This window comes from Athene noctua, chromosome 2, assembly GCF_965140245.1.
Source record: "Athene noctua chromosome 2, bAthNoc1.hap1.1, whole genome shotgun sequence".
Lineage (NCBI taxonomy): Eukaryota > Metazoa > Chordata > Aves > Strigiformes > Strigidae > Athene > Athene noctua.
The window spans coordinates 28,249,950-28,273,538 of record NC_134038.1 but is presented as its reverse complement, the minus strand read 5'-3'; the positions used below and the strand labels follow the sequence as shown (position 1 = coordinate 28,273,538).

At 39.6% G+C, this 23,589-nt stretch overlaps 1 protein-coding gene across 4 annotated transcripts in view; it reads left to right on the top strand.

Annotated features, from left to right (window-relative positions):
• Positions 1-21,477, top strand: part of NECAB1 (N-terminal EF-hand calcium binding protein 1) — a 70,677-nt gene extending 49,200 nt beyond the window's left edge. For 2 of the 4 annotated variants that reach the window (XM_074898747.1, XM_074898746.1), the window contains exons 5-11: positions 2,114-2,226; positions 5,219-5,295; positions 9,477-9,530; positions 12,082-12,194; positions 14,199-14,276; positions 17,510-17,601; positions 20,501-21,477. In XM_074898747.1, the coding sequence (XP_074754848.1) occupies positions 2,114-2,226; positions 5,219-5,295; positions 9,477-9,530; positions 12,082-12,194; positions 14,199-14,276; positions 17,510-17,601; positions 20,501-20,529 (556 nt within the window). In that variant the 3' untranslated portion in view covers positions 20,530-21,477. The remainder of the gene's footprint in view (positions 1-2,113; positions 2,227-5,218; positions 5,296-9,476; positions 9,531-12,081; positions 12,195-14,198; positions 14,277-17,509; positions 17,602-20,500) is intronic. The other 2 variants (XM_074898745.1, XM_074898744.1) reach the window with 2 other exon arrangements.
• Positions 21,478-23,589: the final 2,112 nt, after the last annotated feature.

Below are 23,589 nucleotides of genomic sequence, written 5' to 3'. Positions count from 1 at the left end.
TCCTAGGCTCTGCTCCTTTTACTTCTTTTTAAATCCATTAACTATTTAATATTAAATGCAGAAACCAGACCACTGCAATGTGAAGAGTTCTGAAATTACTAAGACTACTGACTGTCTCTTTGTTTCTTCCAGCTTTACAATTTTTTTTTTTCATTCCTGGTTGTACAGTGATCCCATATAAACTCTCAATTACCTGGGTAACTTATATCCATCCAAGGGGTTTAGCTAAATTTAATACTATGACCTCTTAGATGAGGTTTTGTAGGATCAAGGATCAAAACATTTTTGAAAAGGTACTTGGCTTGATGGATTTGTTTTCCTCAGTAAGCTATTGTTAAAAATGATAGGGAAAGCAAAATACAAGCTGTTCTGTTTCATGGACAAAGAAGATCTAAACACTTCATATGTTGCATAATGCATAAAATGCATTGATTTTTCATTCTTTCTTTTGGAAATGTCATTTTCTTGTTTGTTTTGCTGTTGGTTTTGGTATCTCTGAAGTACATCAGTAATACACTGGGGTTTTGTGCCAGCAGCTTGACCACAGGAATCAAGCAGGTTTTGAAAGGCAGAGGATGTGCCGGGTGTGCACACTATATATACACCTCCATTCATGCATACATCCTTTCAGGCTCCCCACACAACTGATGGGAGAGAAAGAAGTCTAGAATGCCAGTTCAGAGCTGGAGCCTAACTTAGATACTCTTAACATCCTCTGGAATAATCACTGACATCTTCTCTCACTTGCCTTTTAGGACAACTTCTCTAAAATTACAGCCTAGAAAGACTATCTGAATAACTCAAACTACTCACTTGGGTGCGTAGAATTGAGAGATATGAACATCCCTTTTGCTGCCAGCTTTCTCATCTGCATTGACTCTCTAGTAGGGCATTGGAGAGACTTCTTTCTCCAGTTTTATCAGTACAGTTATTCAGAGATATCCTCTTGGATGGTGAATTTGGTTTATGGCAAAGAAAATGAGAAAGAGGTTTGATGCTGTTAAGCCAAATACCATCTTCCCCATTTTCTGAGGTAGCAATGGAAGAGCCAGGCAAACTCAGCACTTTCATGACAGCTATTTTGGATAAAATGAGTTAGCTCCTAGCGGAGGTGCCCTGGTTGCTTTGTGAAATCGTGTCCAATTATATTTAACAACGCAGGGGCAAATTGTCTGAATCAAAATCCCATTAAGACACTCTTAAACTAATTTAAGAGTGCTCAGAGTGGGGAACTGCTATAACTTGGTTTACTGTGAGGGGATTTTATGCTGCAGAAAATACCACCCTAAAACATCTCCTTAACACAGTGTGTGAGCTTTTGGTGAGTCTTCATTCTGCGCTTCAGGAGACCAGAGAACTTTCCAAAGCAGTGACCTGGGAATTATTTACTGAACTGTTTAAGCTACTGTCTAGCATTCTTTGCAACCACTCATCCAACTAACTGTTCAAAACTAACCATAGTCCATCACTGCTCTCCAGCTGGATGATGAAGAACCACATAGAGACAGCCTTCAGACCTCACACAGACTCTCAAGGTTCAATGACTCTGTCGTTGCAGTACAAACATAAGTCATTCTGTATCTGCTTTGTTTCAGTACTGGTCCCAGAAATGTATCTGTCCTTCATCCACTATTAGATAATTCTCATCTGTTTTTCTTCCTTATTAACAGATACATATTGCTGTGTATCTTGTAAATCTTTAAGCTGAAGGGGTCAATGTTTAAAGTTCATATCTCACTTTTAGCTGTTCTTGTGACCCCAGTTCATCTGCAGAGATGCTACGAAACTCCAGTGAATGAAGAAATGGTATAAAGGATTCCTTAGGTCAGGTTAGAACACATCATGGACAGACACTGACGTCGAGCTTTCTCTCCCTAAAAGATAGGTTTATGCCAGCTTAACCCTCCTTTATTTTTAACTTCTCTAATAACTAGCAACCTAAATAAACAACTGATTAGTAATAGTGAAAATCTGGAAAATAATTCAGTGGTTTCAATAGGTATTTCTCCTTTTATAATTAAAAAGGAAACATATAAGCACATTTTTTGAGAACAAAGAGAGGAGAGCTCTCCCACTCGTTTTACCTTATGAAGTCTTCTGTGTTTCTGTGCAGACAAGATCCAGCAAAACCAGAAGTGCCCTCAATTCAATGGCCAGGAAAACGCTCAACTCGAAGGCTTCAGAGGAACAACAGCCTGTCAACAAATAGCCCTCATTTTAGCACAGGTATGGTATTTCACATTTTAAAGATATTTAAAACACACATACAGAAAAATATAGATGTATCTTCCTTTCAAAAATTTGATTTAGACATGGTAACTAACTCAGATACTCTACTGGCAGAAATCAATCTTCAGTTTAATACAGAAGGTATTAGCTCAAACTGTAAGGAAAATAAATATGTACCCATAGATCTGAACTGATAAAAAAATAAATACATAATTATGGGCCAAACTGTGTTATTTTGGGGAGCTGTTTTTCTTAGGTTGTATTTGTAGCCTACAGATAAGAATGAAAAGGTGAAGGCTGTGACTTATACAGAACCAAGTTCTCTGTCATGACTTACATCCCAACTGAGGGGAACAAATAAGAAACAGGGAAAATATAAAACCTGTAAGAAAAAAGGACTTCATTTAAGATGATACAAAAAAAATCTGAAACAGCATTTCTGCTTTGGAAAACATGCGAGGGTACTTTGGTAAACGGGATTCTTTGGAAGCAGTGACATTAAGCGTGAAGCTGCAGTGAAGGCATCTCCAGGCTTAGTGATGTCTCCCAGAATCAAGGCATGAAGGCAACTGAAGCACCAAAGTACATGATGGGTCAAGCCCACTTCTTGACCAGTCATATGGATCTCACTGCTTGCAGCCATGTACTTACTTCTTCCTTCTTAACCCTCTTTTGAAGACCTTTCTGCCAGTCACCAAATGCTGCTGCTCATTCAGTACAATGATGCAGGATGATATTTATCCCTTGCTCTGAGTTGCTGGTGTTCGTAACAAGGAAGGTCACATAGCCTTGTTGCTGCACTTCTAATTCAGAGTTCAGAAGGAACCCAAAAATATGCAAGCTGTACCAAAGCCATTTAATGTAATTTTAAAGAGCTAACATCTTTCTCCACAACTATTCTAATAGCTGTCTAACATCTGTCTGCTCTCCCAACAAGATTTGTGTTTGTCTTGGCACTTGGTCTTCCTCCTACTGCCTGCTGCCCACATGTACAATAACACTGTAGGTGTGTATATGTACCCAACACTCAAGCCAGCATTTCTTTAGCCTTTGTGTTTGTTCAGGTAAAGCCACACTCCACCTCATCTACATATCGCACCTGTGGTATGTCCCCAGCATTAGGATTTCTTTGTTTGGTCAAAACATAGTCCAAGTGCCACAAGAACTTTCAGCTGGAAAATAAGCAGGTTAATGAATGCACATATCAAGAGCATGCATTGAAAAATCTTTAGTTTCTGATAAATAACCTTCCTCTCTCCTTAAATGAATCACTTATGTACACATTCACACTGTGGGTGATGCCAGGAACTGCTGTCATAATGCACATACCTGTTTCCTTGAGTATTAGCCTTTCCATCTGACAGACAATTTTCCTGAGACTTAAGCAATGCAACATTTTCCACATACTTTAGAGAGGTTCATAGATGCTTGTGCCTTTGTAAAACCTCTTCTAGCTTCACACTTACTCTGTGACATCAGGTCATTGACTGCAGTAGAGATGGAGAGTTAAAGCATCTTCTGAAAGGGGCATGTCCTATCCATATAGAGAGACAAGACACAGCATTTTTAGTCTTTCTTCTGCTGCTGAATTCCATGACTTGGGAGAAAAATAAACACAGGAAAATTATTATGATGAAACTTAATCTTGAGTTGGTAAAAATTTGCAGTCACTACAGGTGTAAATTACACATCTCAAAACCAAAAGCTCATTCTATAAAAAAAATAGTGTAGAAAGGATCAATCCTAATAATCATATTGCTGCAATTCATCAAGCACCTAGGCATGCTGTTTGGTTGGAAAGATAAAGAAGGATCATTAGCTGCAAGGGACGTACAGTTAATGTTATTAAATCAGCTATAGATTTCACCTAAAGATTATATCCATAATTAGTGGACAAACACATGAAAACCCCCTAAGACAGAATATTGCAGATGACTGTAACAAAGCTGAAAAACTCTCAGAGTTTAAGTATAAAAACAGCTGTTGCAGCTAAATGAACATTTTCTGAACAAAGAGAAAGCCCCTTATTCCCAATGCATATGAGACATTCTACGATTATGTTGAGTCTTCTTCAGGAATCCCTCCATATCAGGATTCCTCAACAAGCCATGCCAGAAACCTAGACCATGTAGCTGCACAGGTACACCTAGTTAATTCTTTCCTGCTGTTTATAAGAATGGGGGGGTGGGGGGTGGTGTTTATGGGGAAGGAACATACATAATCTTCAAATAATCCTGGAATTCTGCTGGAAGCACCATGTCAGGACACTAAGAACAGCAACAGGCTGACCACGGCAATGTCCTTGCAGTGGGGCCCTACAGCAGGTCTGCTGTCTCTCTGCAGGAGGAAGTAAGATCCTATCACCTAAGCTGTATGGGCCATGCCAGGATATTTAAGACAGTCTTGTCTGCCTTTCTTTCACCTTCACCAGTGAGTGCTGTCGGGTGAAAGAGGAACTGCACACATGACACAGCAAATGGGATGTATTTGAATGGAATCCCAAAGACAGGCTTGCTATGCAGCAAAAGAGTTGACTCTTATAGAAACATTCACATAAAGAAGACTAGAAATGGCAAACTACAAAAAATATTAAGACAAGAGAAATCTTTAATACACACACCCTCAAGATTATTTTGCATTTTGAGCAGAAGGTGCTCAGGTTATGAGCTAGTTCCATCTGCAGAGAAGACCATTCCTTTCTTAATGTATCAGCATGATTTCAAAAGCACTGGCATTAATCTAGAATGTAGTTTTCATTCTGCATTGGATTTTTATTGTATCTTAAAAAGAAAGAAAATAATTCATATACTCAAAATCATTATATCCTTGTTATACCTAAACGAACACTGAACTAGTTGCAGCACAATTTTCAAGAAGCAAAATAAATTTTAAGCTAAGCTAAACTTTTTTATATATAAAAGAAATGAATACACTATGTTCTAGAATTTAGTAACACTTTGCAAATGTTCATTATTTATATTTTCCAAAGGTTGGATTGAGGAAGACAGCCAGTGGATGACCCAGATAAACAGACTCCAAAAACTGATTGACAGGCTGGAAAAGAAGGTGTGTGTTTCTTTTCACCGGTTTGTTCTCTCTCTTTTGGTTAATCCTTAAACCACAAATGCTTTCAATGTCCCAGTCAGTCTTTCCAAACAATAATGAGTGACATTTCAACATCACCTAAGAGAGCTAGCACTCATTAAATGCCTACATTTTCCTTCCACCTTCTTTCGTATTTCACAAAATCATGACATGGTTTTTCCACGCTCCCCTTTCCCCTTGCCATCACTACAGATCCAGCTTTTCATAAATAATCTGAAAAGTCACATTAGTCTATGACTGGAGGATGTTATAGCATTTAGTTATACTTGTTTTGGGGGACACAGGACAAGCCATTCTTTCTAGGATCTGATATTTTTCTCTTCCTCTCCAAACTTTCCCATCAGAGAATACTAATTTATAAAGGTTTAAACACTTCCCTAATAAGTACAGTTCAACCAAAAGGTGATGCAAATCCCACCATCCTGCCTGGGAGCCAGTTGCACCAGGCCCTGGAGCCCTGAGACTGCCTGTGGTTCCCACGCCAAAGCAGAGCCCTCCAGGAATCTGACAAATGACCCCTCTGATTCAACGATACCAAGGCTTCCCAGGGCTTGCAAAAACCTGAATAACATGTGCCTGTATGAATATCTCTTTTTTTTTTTTTTTTAACCAGATTGATTGCTAGCCTAGGTTTTAAAAGTTGGTTTATGTCTGTGTGTAATGACTGGGGAGGTTTTTTTTGAGGAGAAAGAAGAGCAGAGGAAAAAGTAAGGTTATAAATTCCTGTGTTGTTCTCTACATGAAGTGTCCTTGTTGAAGGACAGACAGACAATTTCAGATAGGTGCTAAGGGAATGGCTGAATTCAGTGAATTTTGGGACCCAGAGGATTGCTTCCTCCTGGTCTACTAGAGGTGAGATTGTAGGTTGAAGTGCTCTCAGACCCAGAAGTTGCTCCAGTTCCAGTGCAGCTGATGGTGCTCCTCCCTGCAGGTCAGTGCTCACCAGCAGTAAGGCTGTGCATGTTCTCCAAAGACATGGGTCCACACACATCTGCATGGGTGCCTTCACCAGCACCGCAAACAGACAGGCAGCACATGTGGAAACATGAACGTGCAACAGCCTGATCCTGGTCCTTCTTTCCAGCTGATCAGGATGGATGTTCCTCTATGAACATTACCATGGGCTTTAAGTCTTCCTAGTATTTGTGGCTGGACCCATGCCCCTTACCCAGGTACTGGCTCAGACCTTGGGTCCTGGCAGACAAGTGTCTCCTCCTACTCACCCGCTAGTCCCACTCGAATTCAGTAGCAAATTATACACATAGAAAACAGTTAAGTAAGGGATTTAACAAGAAGATGGAATACTGACCTTTCTCTGCCATTCCTCGCTCACAAATGAACAAATTACTTTTCCTGTTTAGGACCAAAATTTGGTATTTCTGTTATCGCCGCCTTATTACCGATCAGCTGCATTACTGATACAGTCATCCCCGGCACTGCTGGCCTTGCAAGACCCTGCTCTCCAAAAGGAGCCCAGTACTCCCTTCAGTCATCCCTGAGGTCTGACAGTCTCTCGCATTGCTTCTCCTTAGCTAGCTGTGAAATTCAGCCATTCCTTGTGGCACTGTCTGTAACTTCTGTCAGCTTCTCACTCTGCTCCTTGCTATGCTTAGCAGCTCCTCATGATCTGCTCAATCCACTGAGCCTCTGGCCAGGGCATATCTATCCACCTGCACACAACAGCTTCTTCCCAGAGGTCATTTCTGTATGAGAAAAGCAATTACACAGCAGTTGCCATATTAATGACATTTTAGTAGCAACTTGATTTTTTTCTGAACAGATAAAAATTGGATTTTGAAATGTCAAAGTCCTTCATGAAATGTAACTCTCACTTTTGGTCCAGCTTTACTCCCAGCTCTGCTTTGGAAACAGCAGCTCGCTGCCCTGCCACAGCTGCCTCCCAACACAGACTGATGCCAGAAGGAGTGTAAGGAAACTTAACATTTAAAAGAATGTTGCTGAAAAAAAGAAACCTGGCATACAGCAATGATGCAATGCAAACATTACAGAAAGCACCCAACCATTCTGCAGTAAATGAACTTACAAGGATTCTATACAGTCATCAAAACTGCTACGGAGAAATGACAGAGAACCTCAGTCTGAAAAGGAGCTTAGTGACAAGGGTGAACAGTGGCAGAGCATAGACCTTCCATAATTATCACCTTGTCAATATAAAATTTGATTAATAAAACATGGCAATTAGATAAACCTAATTTTCCAAGTAGACAGCCTATATCCACCTTTGCCTAACTTAGCTTCTGCTTGACTTTATATTTCATGGGCAGATCTAACTGTGAGAGGTGTTATCAGCCATATTTCAGCTGCTACTAAAGCTCCTCTTTTTGACTTTGCCCCAAAACAGATTAGAAAACATCACGCAGTCATGCTAAAAGGCAATTTCAGAAGCTACCTCTTCTCACCTGAGGTGAGATAGGACTGCAGAGGCATTTTAAAGCCCCAGCTCTGAGCTGCATCAGCTGGCAGGACCTCTGTTTTCCACATTGGGCTACTTCACTCATGCTCAACATCGAGTAAGCCAGTGCATGAGCACTCTTTCCACACAGATGAGGACTGTGTGCCTCACATGCTCTGAGGTCACAGCAGGCTGGCTGTGGAGACTTACCCCACCTGGGTAGTCATGCCCTGTCTAATGACATAGAATTACTGAAGAACTGCTCTAGATTATTTTTAACTTCTTGAGGGAGGCAACAAGTGGTTCATCAGTGAGTCCTACTGGAAAACTACCTGGTGAAGGGTTGAGTTAGTGTTGTCTAACTCTTCTGCTGTCTTCTGTTAAAGGTGTATTTAACCAATGAATCAGTGTTGTAAATCATCTGTTTTTTCCTCAAATTCAAAATTTATATATACTAGAAAAAAATTGATTCTTTTCTTGCTCCCTTAAGAGAAAGTTTGCGGTGCAACTTGAGTCATTCCTTTCCTCTTTTTCGATACATTTCCCTAGAAAAAAAAAAATGCACTGTAAGTATAGAAGAGCCACAGGAATATGCATTTTCCCTCAAGGTTTTTACCTGAAGTGTCTGCGCTGACAAATGAGCTATTAAAGCCAGGTGATTTTTCCTCCACGCACACATTTCATGCATTCTATGCACGTTCTGCAGGAGGGATGCAGCTACACAGCAGTTACTGTGTGCCTGCCACTTCGCTCCTGCCTTGTTCTGCCACCCGCTGCTGGTGCGTGTCCCCTGTTCATTTGAATTCTATCTGCACACCCCTTGTTGGCTTCGCAGCGAGTACAGTATCTGTGCTGGCAAAACGCCTGCTACCTGAGGTTAATCAATCTTCACTCAGCTGGAAGCAGAAGAACATTTTTTCTCTTTGTTACACAAGAATTGTGTGCAATAAGAAGCGAAGCACCACTAGCAATGAGTGCATTTTGCTGCAGCTGCTTACTGCAAATCGATCTCCTTATTTTCAGGCATATAGATGTTTTTCAAAATATCCACATGACACTAGGTTAGAGGTACTGCATGTGCCTAGCATGTAAATGAAAATTTTGTGTGTTACTGAATGGTGTTTGTATGAATCACTGATCCAGTCTGCATACCAAGCAAGCATACTGCTGCCTCACAGATTCATCTCTTTGCTGCTGCTCAGCCTGTCCTCAGAAGCAAGTGCAGCAGCTCAGAAACCCGACTTGGACCCTCATGCACATCTTTTTCAATGCTAGAAAACAGTCCCTTGCAACCATAAACCCCTGTAGAGAAGTTTCATCTGTGTCAATCTTTATGATTGCCTAGTAGTGGCTGATATTTCATTTCAAATTACCATCCTTGCTCATCTCCGTAGTCCACGTGGCAATTTGAGAAGGTATTTGGCTTTTCTCAGTTAAGTCCAACATATATTTGTGAACAAGCGGATTTGTTACAAATGGAAGATCACTGGCTCATCATTATAAATAAAAATTTACAGAACATTGTGTGTTGGATTTAACCACTGAAGTGTGCAAGATTCTGCAAACAATGCTTATGTTTGATTTACAGGAGTCTTAATAAAGAAGGTATTTAATTACAACTTTAGGAGATAGAATCCAACTATTGGAATAGTTTGTTAAAAAGGTAAGGGCAGAATACAGCTGTAGTATTGCCTCTTATATTTCTATTTTCTTTTCAACTGCCTCAAAGGACCTGAAGCTTGAGCCATTTGAAGAGGAAGTTTTGGAAGAAAATGCAAGATCTGTAAGTGCTTTTCAAGATAATGATTTTGATATTTGATTTTGAATGCTAGGTGTTGAGACAACAATCTCACTTGATCTCTTTTGTTACAAAATAATTTAAAAAAAACACCATCCTCATTTTTTCCAGTGATAAGAATCCATTTTAGTCAGCAGAATACATTGTGCAAGAGGCAACAAAACAAAACTTAGGATATGTGGACAAAACTTTTATATTAATTTTTGCATTGCTTTCAAAGGACACAGTGAGCCAAAACCTCAACTCACATAAGGAGGAAAAGATGTCATTAATAAGATTTAACAAACTTGGCAGCAGTATATGTGGCGTGGTGGTTTCTCTGGTCCTGGTTACCTAATGCTGCATGCATGCTTTAAATCATAGTTGTACAGCCTCCCTCCCTCCCAAAACTGCTATAGGAAATCTTATCTTATAAGCAATAATCAATATTACAATTTACAAAACCAAAATCATGACCAGAAATAAACTTACTTCTAAGTAAGCTTATGTCCCAAGATTAAGCTAAATTTTTCAAATACACTGGCATTCCTAAATTCAGGACTTTTCATAACAAAATGGAAATCTAATACACATGAAAAAATAACCAAAATAGATGATCCATCAAATTTCTTATTTCATCTCAGGAATTGCATTAGATTTTTTTCTTTTTTAAAATGGGATATTGCTAGACAGGATGCTTATGACAGAGGGATGAGATAACAGTATCAATAATGAAAGCAGAAATAAATCAAAAAACTGTACAAGAGGTTAAGTTGTATTAATTTAGAAGAACATGGTGTTTATTTAAATATTGCATGAGTAAAACTGACAAACTTCAGTAGATGACTCAATATCTATTGGATGATAGCACACTTCGATGGGCAAAAAACTGGCTGGATGGCCGGGCCCAAAGAGTTGTGGTGAATGGAGTTAAATCCAGCTGGCGGCCGGTCACGAGTGGTGTCCCCCAGGACTCGGTTTTGGGGCCACTCCTGTTTAACATCTTTACTGATGCTCTAGACGAGGGGATTGAGGGCACCCTCAGTCAGTTTGCAGATGACACCAAGTTGGGTGGGAGTGTTGATGTGCTCGAGGGTAGGGAGGCTCTGCAGAGAGACCAGGACAGGCTGGAGCCATGGGCTGAGGCCAACTGGAGGAGTTTCAATAAGGCCAAATGCCGGGGGCTGCCCTTGGGCCACAACAACCCCCAGCAGCGCTACAGGCTTGGGGAGGAGTGGCTGCAGAGCTGCCAGTCAGAGAGGGACCTGCGGGTGTTGATTGACAGCCGGCTGAACAGGAGCCAGCAGTGTGCCCAGGGGGCCAAGAAGGCCAATGGCATCCTGGCTTGTGTCAGCAATAGCGTGGCCAGCAGGGACAGGGAAGGGATCTGACCCCTGTACTCGGCACTGGGGAGGCCGCCCCTCGATTCCTGTGTTCAGTTTTGGGCCCCTCACTACAAAAAGGACATTGAATGACTCGAGCATGTCCAGAGAAGGGCAACGAAGCTGGTGCAGGGTCTGGAGCACAGGTCGTACGGGGAGGCTGAGGGAACTGGGGGTGTTTAGTCTGGAGAAGAGGAGGCTGAGGGGAGACCTCATCGCCCTCTACAGCTCCCTGAAAGGAGGTTGCAGAGAGCTGGGGATGAGTCTCTTTAACCAAGTAACAAGGGATAGGACAAGTGGTAATGGCCTCAAGTTGCCCCAGGGAAGGTTTAGACAGGATATTAGGAAGTATTTCTTTACAGAATGGGTTGTTAGGTGTTGGAATGGGCTGCCCAGGGAGGTGGTGGAGTCCCCATCCCTGGAGGTGTTCAAGAGTCAGGTCAACATAGTGCTTAGGGATATGGTATAGTTGGGAACTGTTAATGTTGGGTTGCTGGTTGGACTGGATGATCTTCAAGGTCTTTTCCAACCTAGACAATTCTGTGATTCTGTAACAGTTAAACTACTTAAAATAGCTAAATTATAATCATAATAATTCAGGATAAATAGGTCTTCTGTACTGCTGAGTGTTTCCATAGTCCTGCTTATAAAGATTGTTCATTTTTTCATAAAGATGGAGGAAAAATACCCCTCTCTGTTCATCATTTAACATGGGCTACCTTAGGCATCTCATTCAGGTGTGAGTCACGGCTCTGTAAGAGTGGCACCTCCGTGGAAGTAACACTGCAATCCAATGCAGACTGAGGGAATACGCTCTTACTGCAGACCTCACGCTTGCATAGAGATTCATCCAAGGAAACATGCTGACTTTATTACTGAGCATTTCAAAGATCAACATTTGCTTCACACTCTTCCAAAAAGACTCTCTCATCCAGGGTTTGGACAACTCTCACTATCCCTAAGGTGGACACTTACTTATTTTGGGTGTTTCCATTCTGTGCTGCAGCCTGCCTAAACATAAAAGCCACACTCAAGCACTTCTACTTCAAAGGAACTTTTCTGGGTTTTCTTTGATGATTCTGCTTTTTATTGTTTTATGATAGACTTTTCTGAGTTTAAAGTACATGGAATTCAGAGGATGATGTGGCAGTAATATTGTCATATTTTTGTATCAGCACATAATGATTGTTCAACGTCAAATGTCTGTGATAGAAGGAGAAATCAAGGAATTCCAGCTTGCTCTGAAGCAGTACGTGGAATCTGCTTCTACTCAGGGTGGCTGCTTGCAGTAAGTACAATGTTATTGTCCCTGGGCTGCAGAAAAGGATGTAGTCTGATTTCTTAGAATAACATCTAAGTGGAACTGAGTTATTAGTGAAGATGGACCTGTAAAATCATTTTCCTGGCTGATTATGCATAAGAGCTTTTAAAAGAAAACTAAAACCAGAAAGAGATGTCAAAGTATTTGTGCAGACTTTAAGTAGTATCACAAACTGACAATACAGGCAATTCCAAAGATGCTAAACTGTCTTTTAAAGGACTTCTCAGCTGTGCAGGTCATCAATTCATGGCTTGTGAAAGCTTGAGGCTGACACTTTTTATTGGAAAACTCATTTGCCACCCTCCGTTTGTGTTCATCTGGCAAGCAAGCAACTTATCTTGTTTGCCAGTTCTCTCTTTGGAAGCTTTCAAAATCTTCCCTTTAGGCTGTCATTTCAAAATCTGCATTCATGATAAACAGTGGGAAAAATTAGAAGGCAAAATTTTCAATGAAGTAGTGTATTTCTGCTTTGCTCCTTTTAGAATTAAATAAAACATTAGAACTGGGTTAAGAATAAATTTTGGTGACTCACCACTGTACTGTATTTCTTAATTTACATACTTGAGAAATCTACTACCATACACACTACAGACCATTATGAAATAAATATTTATAATGTGTACACAATACAGGATCTTCCACAATATTTAAAGGCTTCAAAGGCTATCACATCCCTAATTTATGAGTCTTGTTGCTATGAGATTGTCACACTTAGGATTCTATCAGTAGCTTTCACACAGACCAGAAAGTTAGTTAAGATGGAAGAAGAAAATAGTGACCTTTTTGCAGTGAGTCACTTGTAAAGGTAGACTGATGAGGAAAATAAAATTCTCTTGTGGGCCAAGAGCTGAAAAAAACAAAGAAGACAACTCCATCCCCCTTCCAGAAACTAACATCCAGCAAAACACTGTAGTGACTGCAAACTCGTCAGGGGAGAGAGCTTACATGACTTTAGAATGCAACTTAACAAACGATGGCAAAACGTTATTCTTTCCCAAGTTTAAAGGCATTTGGTAAGTCTGCAATGCCACCTAGTGTTTGTTTTTTACTGTAGCTGTTTGGCATTTCTTCCAACAGTTATTGATATTTTTGCTATTTTACAATGTACTTTCCCATACAGCAGGAGAAAACAAATCATAAAATTTATTGCTTATTACAGTATTAAATACAATCTGAGACCATTTTTCAAGGCGGTCAGTAGTAAGATCAGCAATCTCACACTTGGGCACTCAGAGAAGTATGTGAGTACCCAAATGTATAAGTACCCTACGTGCTATAAAGATTTTATGCTCAGGATAAGTGGGATGATTCTTTGTACAGGATCAGCAGATACTCTGTGGGTCATTTTCCACCCATGCTGGATAGCATAAGAATACCCAACAGTATTACTTAAAAAGTGTATCTGCAGGAAACATCAGCCTATCTGGCTTTATACTCCATTATATATTTGATTTCAAAGCACCTAAACTCTACGCCACTTTGATGCATCTCTCATACAAAAGGATGACTTCTCACAGTGTAATTCTTCAATGAAACAGCAGAAGTTACTCTGTAAAATTTACTTTAACTGTCCTCTATGTGCAATATGCTGGATTAGCTGATTTTCACTGAACCACAGTTGTTTAATTTTCTGTATTACCAATTAGTATTTCTTTAGATAAATGACATTGTTGGAGCAATATGAAAAATGAGTTTCATAAATAAATCCATCATAAATGTAGCAATATAAAATATAAGCCATTAAAAAGCTGAGAAAATATTCCAAGAGTCAGGGTTTTTAAAAAAACCCTCAGATAATTGGCAGTATGTAATCACTTATTTGTTCAATTTATTATTTGAGTTGGTTTGGGTTTAGTTTTTTTTTCAAAAATCACTGCATTTGGTCCTACTCACAAGTAGTTTGGAATAAGATTAGTATGTCTGATAACTTGGTCATGTTTTACTAAATCAGTTCTGTCCTACAATTCTTAGCGTTTCCATACAGAAGCTTCCAGGTGATTCCCGCTTCATTGTTTATGAGTTCTGGGAGAACAGCAATGTCTGGAATAGGTAAGTTTCAGGGTTTTGGTTTTGGTTTTGTAATACAGAAAGCTTCAAAGGTTAGAAAGCAGCTGTGTAGAATGACTGAATACAAATCAAATATTGCTAATTGATCTCTTGCTAAATATATCACAATTAATACTTAGAAAAATACTTCAATTCCTAAAGACTAAAATATACTGAAACATATAAAAAAAATGTCAGAACAACAAAGCTAATTGAAACAGAACATAAAAAGCCAATAGATAAATGTATGGCATCAGATGCATGTTAGTTCATCAGAGACAAAAGAACAGGGAAACAGCAATATTACCACAGTTCAATAATGTTAGAAAAAAAAGGTGCCAATGAGTGAGACAGGAGGTGTACCATCCAGCAATGCACTTAAGCATGCAAGCAATCATGGGAGCTCTCCCAAAGCTTTCCAAATACACATCACAAAAACCCATCTGACAGATTTCCAGAGTGTCTATTTTGGGTCCAGAACAGAAATTATAGTGATTAAATGTCCTACCAGCTGAATTCTAGCCTGCAGCATGCAGACAGCTAAGAAATTCATGATCCTGTGATCATGAGATGATTGATGGTTGAGTTTTTGATCCTTGAAGAAACAAAGAGAGGGGTTAGTAAAACTGCCATCTTAGAATTCCAGAGGGCAAAATTTGACCTGTTCAAAAGACTGGTTAACAAAATCCCTTGGGAGGCTGCCCTGAAGGATATGGGAGTCCAGGAAGGCTGGACATACTTCAAGAGCAAAGTCTTAACGGCACAGGAGCAGGCTGTTCCCGTGTGCCAGAAAACAAGCAGGCAGGGAAGGAGACCGGCCTGGCTAAACAGGGACCTTTGGCTGGATCTCAAGAACAAAAGGAGAATCTATTGCCTTTGGAAGAGGGGGCGGGTCTCTCATGAAGACTATAAAGATGTAGAGAAGCTGTGCAGGGAGAACATTAGGAGAGCCAAAGCACAGCTAGAGCTCAACTTGGCTACAGCTGTTAAGGATAACAAAAACAGTTTCTATAAATTTGTTAACAGCAAAAGGAGGATTAGGGAAAATCTCCCTCCTTTATTGGATGCAGAGGAAAACATGGTACCAAAGGATGAGGAAAATGCTGAGGTGCTCAACGCCTCCTTTGCCTCAGTCTTTAGCAGGGGAACTCAGGCTCATGAGCTGGGAGATGGGGAGGGGAAGCAGACTGAGGTCAGCACAGTTGAAGAGGAGGTGGTCAGAGACCAGCTACACCGCTTGGATACACACAAGTCTGTGGGACCAGATGGGTTACACCCAAGGGTGCTGAGGGAGTTGGCAGATGTGCTCGCCAAGCTGCTGTCCATGATTTACCTGAAATCATGGCTCACTGGGGAGGTCCCATTGGACTGGAGGGTGGCAAATGTGACACCCGGCTACAAGAAAGGCAGAAAGGAGGATCCAGGAAACTATAGACCTGTCAGTCTGACCCCACTACCAGGGAAGGTCATGGAGCAGGTCATCTTGGGTGCCATTAAAAGTCATATAATGGACAACCAGGGGATCAGGCCTAGTCAGTATGGGTTTATGAAAGGCAGGTCCTGCTTGACCTGATCTCCTTCTACGACAGGGTGACCCGCTTTTTGGATGAGGGAAAGGCTGTGATGTTGTCTACCTTGACTTTAGTAAGGCCTTTGACACCATTTCCCACAGCATTCTCCTGGTGAAACTGGTTGCTCACGGCTTGGATGGGCACACGCTTTGCTGGGTAAAAAACTGGCTGGATGGCCGGGCCCAAAGAGTTGTGGTGAATGGAGTTAAATCCAGTTGGCGGCCGGTCACGAGTGGTGTCCCCCAGGGCTCGGTTTTGGGGCCACTCCTGTTTAACATCTTTACTGATGATCTAGACGAGGGGATCAAGTGCACCCTCAGTCAGTTTGCAGATGACACCAAGCTGGGTGGGAGTGTTGATCTGCTCGAGGGTAGGGAGGCTCTGCAGAGAGACCTGGACAGGCTGGAGCCATGGGCTGAGGCCAACTGGAGGACTTTCACTAAGGCCAAATGCCGGGGGCTGCCCTTGGGCCACAACAACCCCCAGCAGCGCTACAGGCTTGGGGAGGAGTGGCTGCAGAGCTGCCAGTCAGAGAGGGACCTGGGGGTGTTGATTGACAGCCGGCTGAACAGGAGCCAGCAGTGTGCCCAGGGGGCCAAGAAGGCCAATGGCATCCTGGCTTGTGTCAGCAATAGCGTGGCCAGCAGGGACAGGGAAGGGATCTTACCCCTGTACTGGGCACTGCTGAGGCCGCCCCTCGATTCCTGTGTTCAGTTTTGGGCCCCTCACTACAAAAAGGACATTGAATGACTCGAGCGTGTCCAGAGAAGGGCAACGAAGCTGGTGCAGGGTCTGGAGCACAGGTCGTACGGGGAGGCTGAGGGAACTGGGGGTGTTTAGTCTGGAGAAGAGGAGGCTGAGGGGAGACCTCATCGCCCTCTACAGCTCCCTGAAAGGAGGTTGCAGAGAGATGGGGATGAGTCTCTTTAACCAAGTAATAAGTAATAGGGCATGAGGTAATGGCCTCAAGTTGTGCCAGGGAAAGTTTAGACTGGATGTCAAGAAGTATTTCTTTACAGAACGGGTTGTTTGGTGTTGGAATGGGCTGCCATCCCTGGAGGTGTTCAAGAGTCAGGTCGACATAGCACTGAGGGATATGGTGTAGTTGGTGTTACGTCTCTCACAGTTGGGAACTGTTAATGTTGGGTTGATGGTTGGACTGGATGATCTTCAAGGTCTTTACCAACCTAGACGATTCTGTGATCCTGTGAAACTGAGAAGAGACAAAAAGATTTTCCTTAACTTAATTTACCATTAAAAAAACAATCAAACAAACAAACGCTATGGTCCTAAATTTGTAACAGAACCCATTCTGAAGGAAGATGATGTCTCTCTTAGCTGCTTTCTTTTTGAACAAAACCCCAGTTCGAAGTTTACTTTCACAAAGACTCAAGAACACTAGTATGGCATGTCAACACTATAGTGGGTCACAACCAAGAGATGAGCATCAGAGTAACAGTTAACCGTACAGAAGAAAATCTGAGTTTAATATAACATGCAAGCAATTCACAGTTTATCTGGTCTTCTCTCCCACTACCATCATTCCCTACATTTTGAAACACAAAATCTTTGTTACAGCATTAATTGTAAAATTGCTAATTCTCATTTAAAAAAATTAGCCCCTTTAAAATAGTTGATATATTCTTATTTTTTACAATTATTTAGTCACCTTCAAATGAATTACAGCAAGACATTTCAAAGAAGTAACGTGGACTTCTTGGAAACTCCAGAGCTCATCACTACAATGCTAGTCCCTGGTAAGTATCAATTTTTCACATTATTTTGCTTGTGCCATGTGAAGAGTTCTGCTATATTAGTCTGTTCCATATGCAGGACCACTGCATAATATCCCCCTTAGTCATATCTTCTTTGGTAAAATATGGAGGAGAAAGGGACTCCAAGTGTTTTTATTTTAAGCACAGAAATGTAAAATGCATCAGCAAGAATAAGACCCACAATGCTTTATTTTATATAGTGCAAAGTTATGCTAGCATATACTATTTAAGAAAATATCTAGAATAAACAATACTATTTGTGAATAGTAAAATAGAACCTGTTCAAGATTTTCAGGCAAAAAATGATTTATGATGAAGACCTCAACTTAATAATACCTACACTGACTGAAGGCAACCTTAATTACTAATAGTTGACGTTTACTAACCAATTTATTGTACATACTTCCTGCTATGTTAAAAAAAAAAACAAAAACAAAAAAAAAAAACCACAACACCCAAAAAACCAAAACCAAACTACTTTGAAAAAGCAAGTTGTTAAAGAGTCCAAATTATTATTTCTAATACAAACCAATGAGTATGCAACATCTTTCTTCTCCTAGAAACAGTAGTTCAAAGAGACAGTGCAGGATGAAACAAAGCAAGCGTCAGTCTCATATTCACCAGAGGGAGGACAGCAGATTTTTTATCTTGGGGAACACAAATCTGTTACAATAAAACCCTGATCTCCCCTACGAGAAACCAGACAAGACATTTTCAGACCTCATGAACCTGATCTGGACACACAATTATATGCCAGGGATTCCTGCAGTATCAGAAGATTGCACTTAATGAAGCAAGAATTCCTTCAAATTTTGTTTCTTACTGGGAAATGTCTGGATTTAAGACAAATTTGGCTGTAGGAACCAATGTGGCCTTTTCCAAAACTCTGTGTCCAAGAGCTAGACTGCATATGACCCAGGAACGTTCCAGGGGTGGTTTACACACAGCTTAAGTATGATCAACATAAAATAAAATGTAAACATAATTTTTTAATGCCTAAGAATAAAAGTGTCTGAAATTGTATTCAAAATGCTCGTTAAAGCATCGACTCCACCTGCTAAGTAGGATTTCAGTCTGCAGCACTTTATCCTGGCAGACAGTTGCCATAGAAACAGCATTTCTCAGTGTGCACTACTTGCTGGGGGGGGAGGCAACAGGAATTAATGCACTCACACTTATTTTTCCAATTTTATAGATTATCTATAATTTTAAAATCTGTGCAGAGATTTGAGCTTTTGTTTCACAGAAAGTACTTCCCATGTTTGATCCATACCAACTGTATTTGTATTTGAAAGACAGAAAACATTCTTGAAATAAAAAAATGATGGCTGCAATCCTACCAGTGTACTTTATGAAAGAATTTTAGACACTGTAAAGTGATACCACTGTAAAATCAGGAAAAAAAACCTTGTCTGCAGCTAGCACATAGATAAGCTCTATTTTAAAAACAAATTTGCCCCAGCTCAGAGACATCCACACCTTTTTAGACATCTGGGTAACTAAGCTCTGAAACAATTCTAAATCTGATTAAATCAAAGATTACAACCTAAAAGTCTTTACTCCACCAATTAATTAAAATTAATAATGATCCAACTTCTATGGCCAAAAATTATTCAGAAATATTAGGATTTTCAAGACTCTTAGATCTGGTATTATCCTAAAGCAAATTCATTTACCATCAGATAATAGGAATCACAACCTATTATAATCACTTGCACACCTGTTAACTGACCAAGTTGCTTCAGGCCAATCTACCAGGGTGGCATGAATCACTCTGTTCATCTTCAGTGAATGTCTCATTTTCATATAAGATCTGGACATCTCTAGTATCCTCAAATAGAGAACCTTCTGGTGAAGAAAACAAAAGCTAGGGGAAAACTTTTGAACATTTATGATGCTACAAGCCATAAAATAAACTGTTAAATTGGCATTTTTTTGGCCAAAATTCATTAATCCACTGATGTGTCAGAGACTACCAGGCTTTTATAGCCCCAGTTCCATTAAGATTCTTAAGTATCTTCTCAACATTCTTCTTCAAGAATAACATTTTTCATAAAAATGGCATAAATTGAAGGATTTATGGACACATTCACAGAAACAGGTTGTGTTAATAAATTTAATCTCAAAACTGTGTAGGGCAAAACCTACTGAGCCTAGGACATCCCTCTGCTAAGGAGACATGGCATCTCAGACACAATTCCTTTCCTTCCGTCCTGTCTCTCCCCATAAATCTTGATTCCTCTCTGCATAAGGTTCAATTTCAAAAGGACAAAGAGTAAGGACTGTGGGGAAGAAGTACATAATGTGTTGCACTCCAACCCTGCCTATAATCTGGTGATTACAGATCTTTTATGGCAATGACATTTTATAAGTCCATCTATTCTCTTACTTTTTGGGTCAAAACACTCTTAGTTCCTAGAGTCATGTAAAAAGAACACCAGGTTTGAGTAATGTCACCAGGAAGGAAAGTCATTAAAGGCAGCACAACCACCCAGGGGACACACTGCTCAGTTGACATGTTAATGCTTCTTTGGATGTTATCAAAAGGAGATATAAATTCTTGTGCTAAAGCCATCACCCAACCAGTTAAATTCATCTTTCCTAGTATCTGAAGTATTCTTCCCCTGCCTGGAGAGGTTTTGTCATTGAAAGTATACAGCTTTCAAATAAAGTAGTATTAGCTGCATATATAAATTAATGTTTATGTAAATAAACATATATAAAGTAATGTTTACTTTATATAATAATTAAATAAACATGTAAATAAACATATATAAAGTAATGTTTAATGTTATAGCTATTTTATTTAGGATTTTTACAAGAGGTAGAAAAATAAATACTGTTTATGTTAACAAATAAATAAATAAATTCTCTCTTTCAGCATCGTGGTGGGTCCTCAATAACAACTAGAAGCTGTGGTTCCAAGTAACGCTGATGTTGCATTGTTTTTCATTACATTCAGTAACATTCATAGAGCAGTGTACATGTGTGCTGGGTTATGAATTTATGATGTAATGCTCTTTATTATGGATGTGATCTTCTCCACTTTAAAATACAGAAAACTGCACATTTATTACCTTCTCTTCTTGTGACTAGTTCAGTGAAATGATGCATTCTAAAAGCTGAAGTAAGACCATTATGGTTAACTGTTTATTGTGTATATTAGTCCAAACTGTCACAGAAAAGTGTGTCTTGATTGGTATTATGACTAAATATTTGTGAAAAGTTTTAGTCTTACATTAATAAACAACTGTGACTTAATGCTGCCGTTTTCTGCTTTTACAGAAGAAACAGGTATGAACATGAACACACATCTTCCTAAGTGTCTTATGCTTCAGAGAATCTGCATTTTTTATTTCATTTCACAACCAATTTGCTTTAAACCCTATGTCCTGACGACTCAGAAAGTATTTTCATTAGTCCACCAGCAGCTCACTGAAAAGTCATCAGAGAAACTGCTGTTAGAGCATAAATATCCATAAATCTGGAAGTACAAATACTTTATTCGCCAAAGTCTTGCTGTTTTCCCCTGCATCTGAGCAGTAGGTGTGTCCTTCAGGCCAAGAATGAAAGGTGACAATTGTAACCTCACACCTCCATGACAGGTTGACAAGCTCTACACACTAAATGACCATTCTCTCCACTTGCCTAGCGGTCCAAGGTTACAAACAGTACTCAAAATGTAACTTAACAGTCATATTCAATAAAATGTCTTCTCAACTTACCTATTTTTATTTCAACTCAACCAATACATTACCATATGTATTAAAAGTGGGGAATTTAAGACTACAAACAATCAATCTTCATTGCAGTAAGATTCCGTATTCCAGAAACCATGTCCGGGATTGTGTTCAAGATTAAGAAAGGTGTCACATTTATGTCCCTGCATGTGACCAAGCATCTTTGCTCCTATTGTGTCAATGGAGTTCTGAGGCAAATTAGTTGCCTAAACAAAGGCATCTAGTACATGTGAGGTGCTCTAAAGTATCCCAACTGGTCTCCAGCTCCCAGCTGAGAAGGCCAAGAGTTACCTATAGGTTGTGTGTCCTTTATGCCAGCCCCATGCATCTGCTTCAGATACCCTACATTTCTCAGTGACACCAGATGCCCACCTTTAGGCAACGGAGTCAAGCCCTTTGCCAATAAAGTCAATGAAGCCTAGGTTCTCTATGCCAATTTGGATATCAAAAACTAAACTTAGGTGCCCATGTTAGAGACAAAATTCACCTTTAAATCTTAACAGTAACTCAGCAAAAGTGAATGCTTTTAATACTGAAGTCCAAAGCCTTTCCATATTGACAGAATCCAACTACAGATCTGTTCATCCTTGAAAAGGCACCCAACAGCCGTATTACACTCACATATGACATATCAGTGAAATTTTAAAGGTTTCTTGTCTTATCAAAATAAAAGTACTCATATTCCTGAAGATGTGGCTGGCTTTCTTCCTATGTCAAGATGTCAGTACAGTGTACAGCATGTTTTCTTTTGTCAATACTGATCTACCAACAAAGGAAACAGTGACATGTGACACTGCCACAGGGTAAATTCTTAAGTGGAAACCGACACAACTACACTAAGATTCATGAAATTTTTCCTTTCCATTAGAAAAACTCTATTAAAATTATTCTTAAAATAACCTGCTTTAGAACTTCATGTCAATTAGGTGCTGGAGGGGAGAAAATGTTCTAGAAGGTCATATGTCCTTCTAACAGTTAGTCTCCTTTGTATATTTACTAGTAAACAAATGCTTTGAGAAATTGTACGGAACAAGTTTGAGAAGTTTCACTTCAGAGTTTTGAGAGCTACACACAGAAATTGCCTTCAAGATGTACTGGCAAAAAAGATCCATAGCACTTACTCTAAAAAAACTCTCAGAGATTAAAAACCAGACAAACAAAAAAATATTTCAGTTCTTTGTAACATTACTTCTAAACAACATACAAACACAGTATACTTGCAAGCTTATTTTAATTGACTAACTGCTGCTAAACATAAAAGAAACTGAATTCAAACAAGTTTATTTGCATAGTTCATGGAAAGAAATCTTAGTGTCTATCCAATACAACTTGAAAGTTTTCTGCACTATTGTGACACATTTTCATTTATCTTCCATTACAATTTATGATGGAGGTTAAAAAATTGCCTTCAGTGCCCAAATTATGTTATCGTAGGTCTGAATACAGGTTTTGAAGGTAATTATATTCATACAAAACAACTATTATTGATGCTTTTCAGCTAAAGGATGTTTTCTGGCAACACTCAAACTACTGCTTTCCATTTCACTATTAAATACTATACTAATTTAAGAAAAAAAGTTATTAACTATGAATTGGTATACCCATTGACCCATATAAGATGTGATTAAAATGTCCTGTTTCTCAATTTTGCCCATTACTTCCAGTTTTCAAAGTCAAAAACACTGGACAATTATTTACAAAGAACTTCAAGCAATGCAATGCGTAGGCAGTTCTCTTGTTCTGATCCACAATGAGAGAAAATTTCTCATTTTAGTGAAACTGTTAGTAACAAGAGACTTTGTACCTTGAAAGAAGGTATGCATCCACAATAAATCTCTTGTGTGAAGATGGAGATTTCAAAATAAGAAAGAAAGGAAGTGAAGATTTGGGGGAAAGAAAAAAAAAAAAAAGCAACAGGAGTACATACTCTAAGACATCTGTGATTTGACACAGCCAGCATGTGATGTTCCATTATTACTGCTAAGGAAGGGAGGTGGGAGCAAGCAAAAAGCCCCAGTCAAGTATTAGGCTAGAATTTATGGTCAAACTATATGGCTACATAACACAGACAATTCAAGGACAAAATTCTGTCCCAGCAAAATGTAAAATTATTTATTTTCACTCTAATTGTATTACCATCTCAGGCATTACAAATTAAAGGTTTGACTTTTAAAGCATTCAGGCAATTATGGAAAGAAACAGGCATTTCCATAGGTTTCATAGGGTCCTA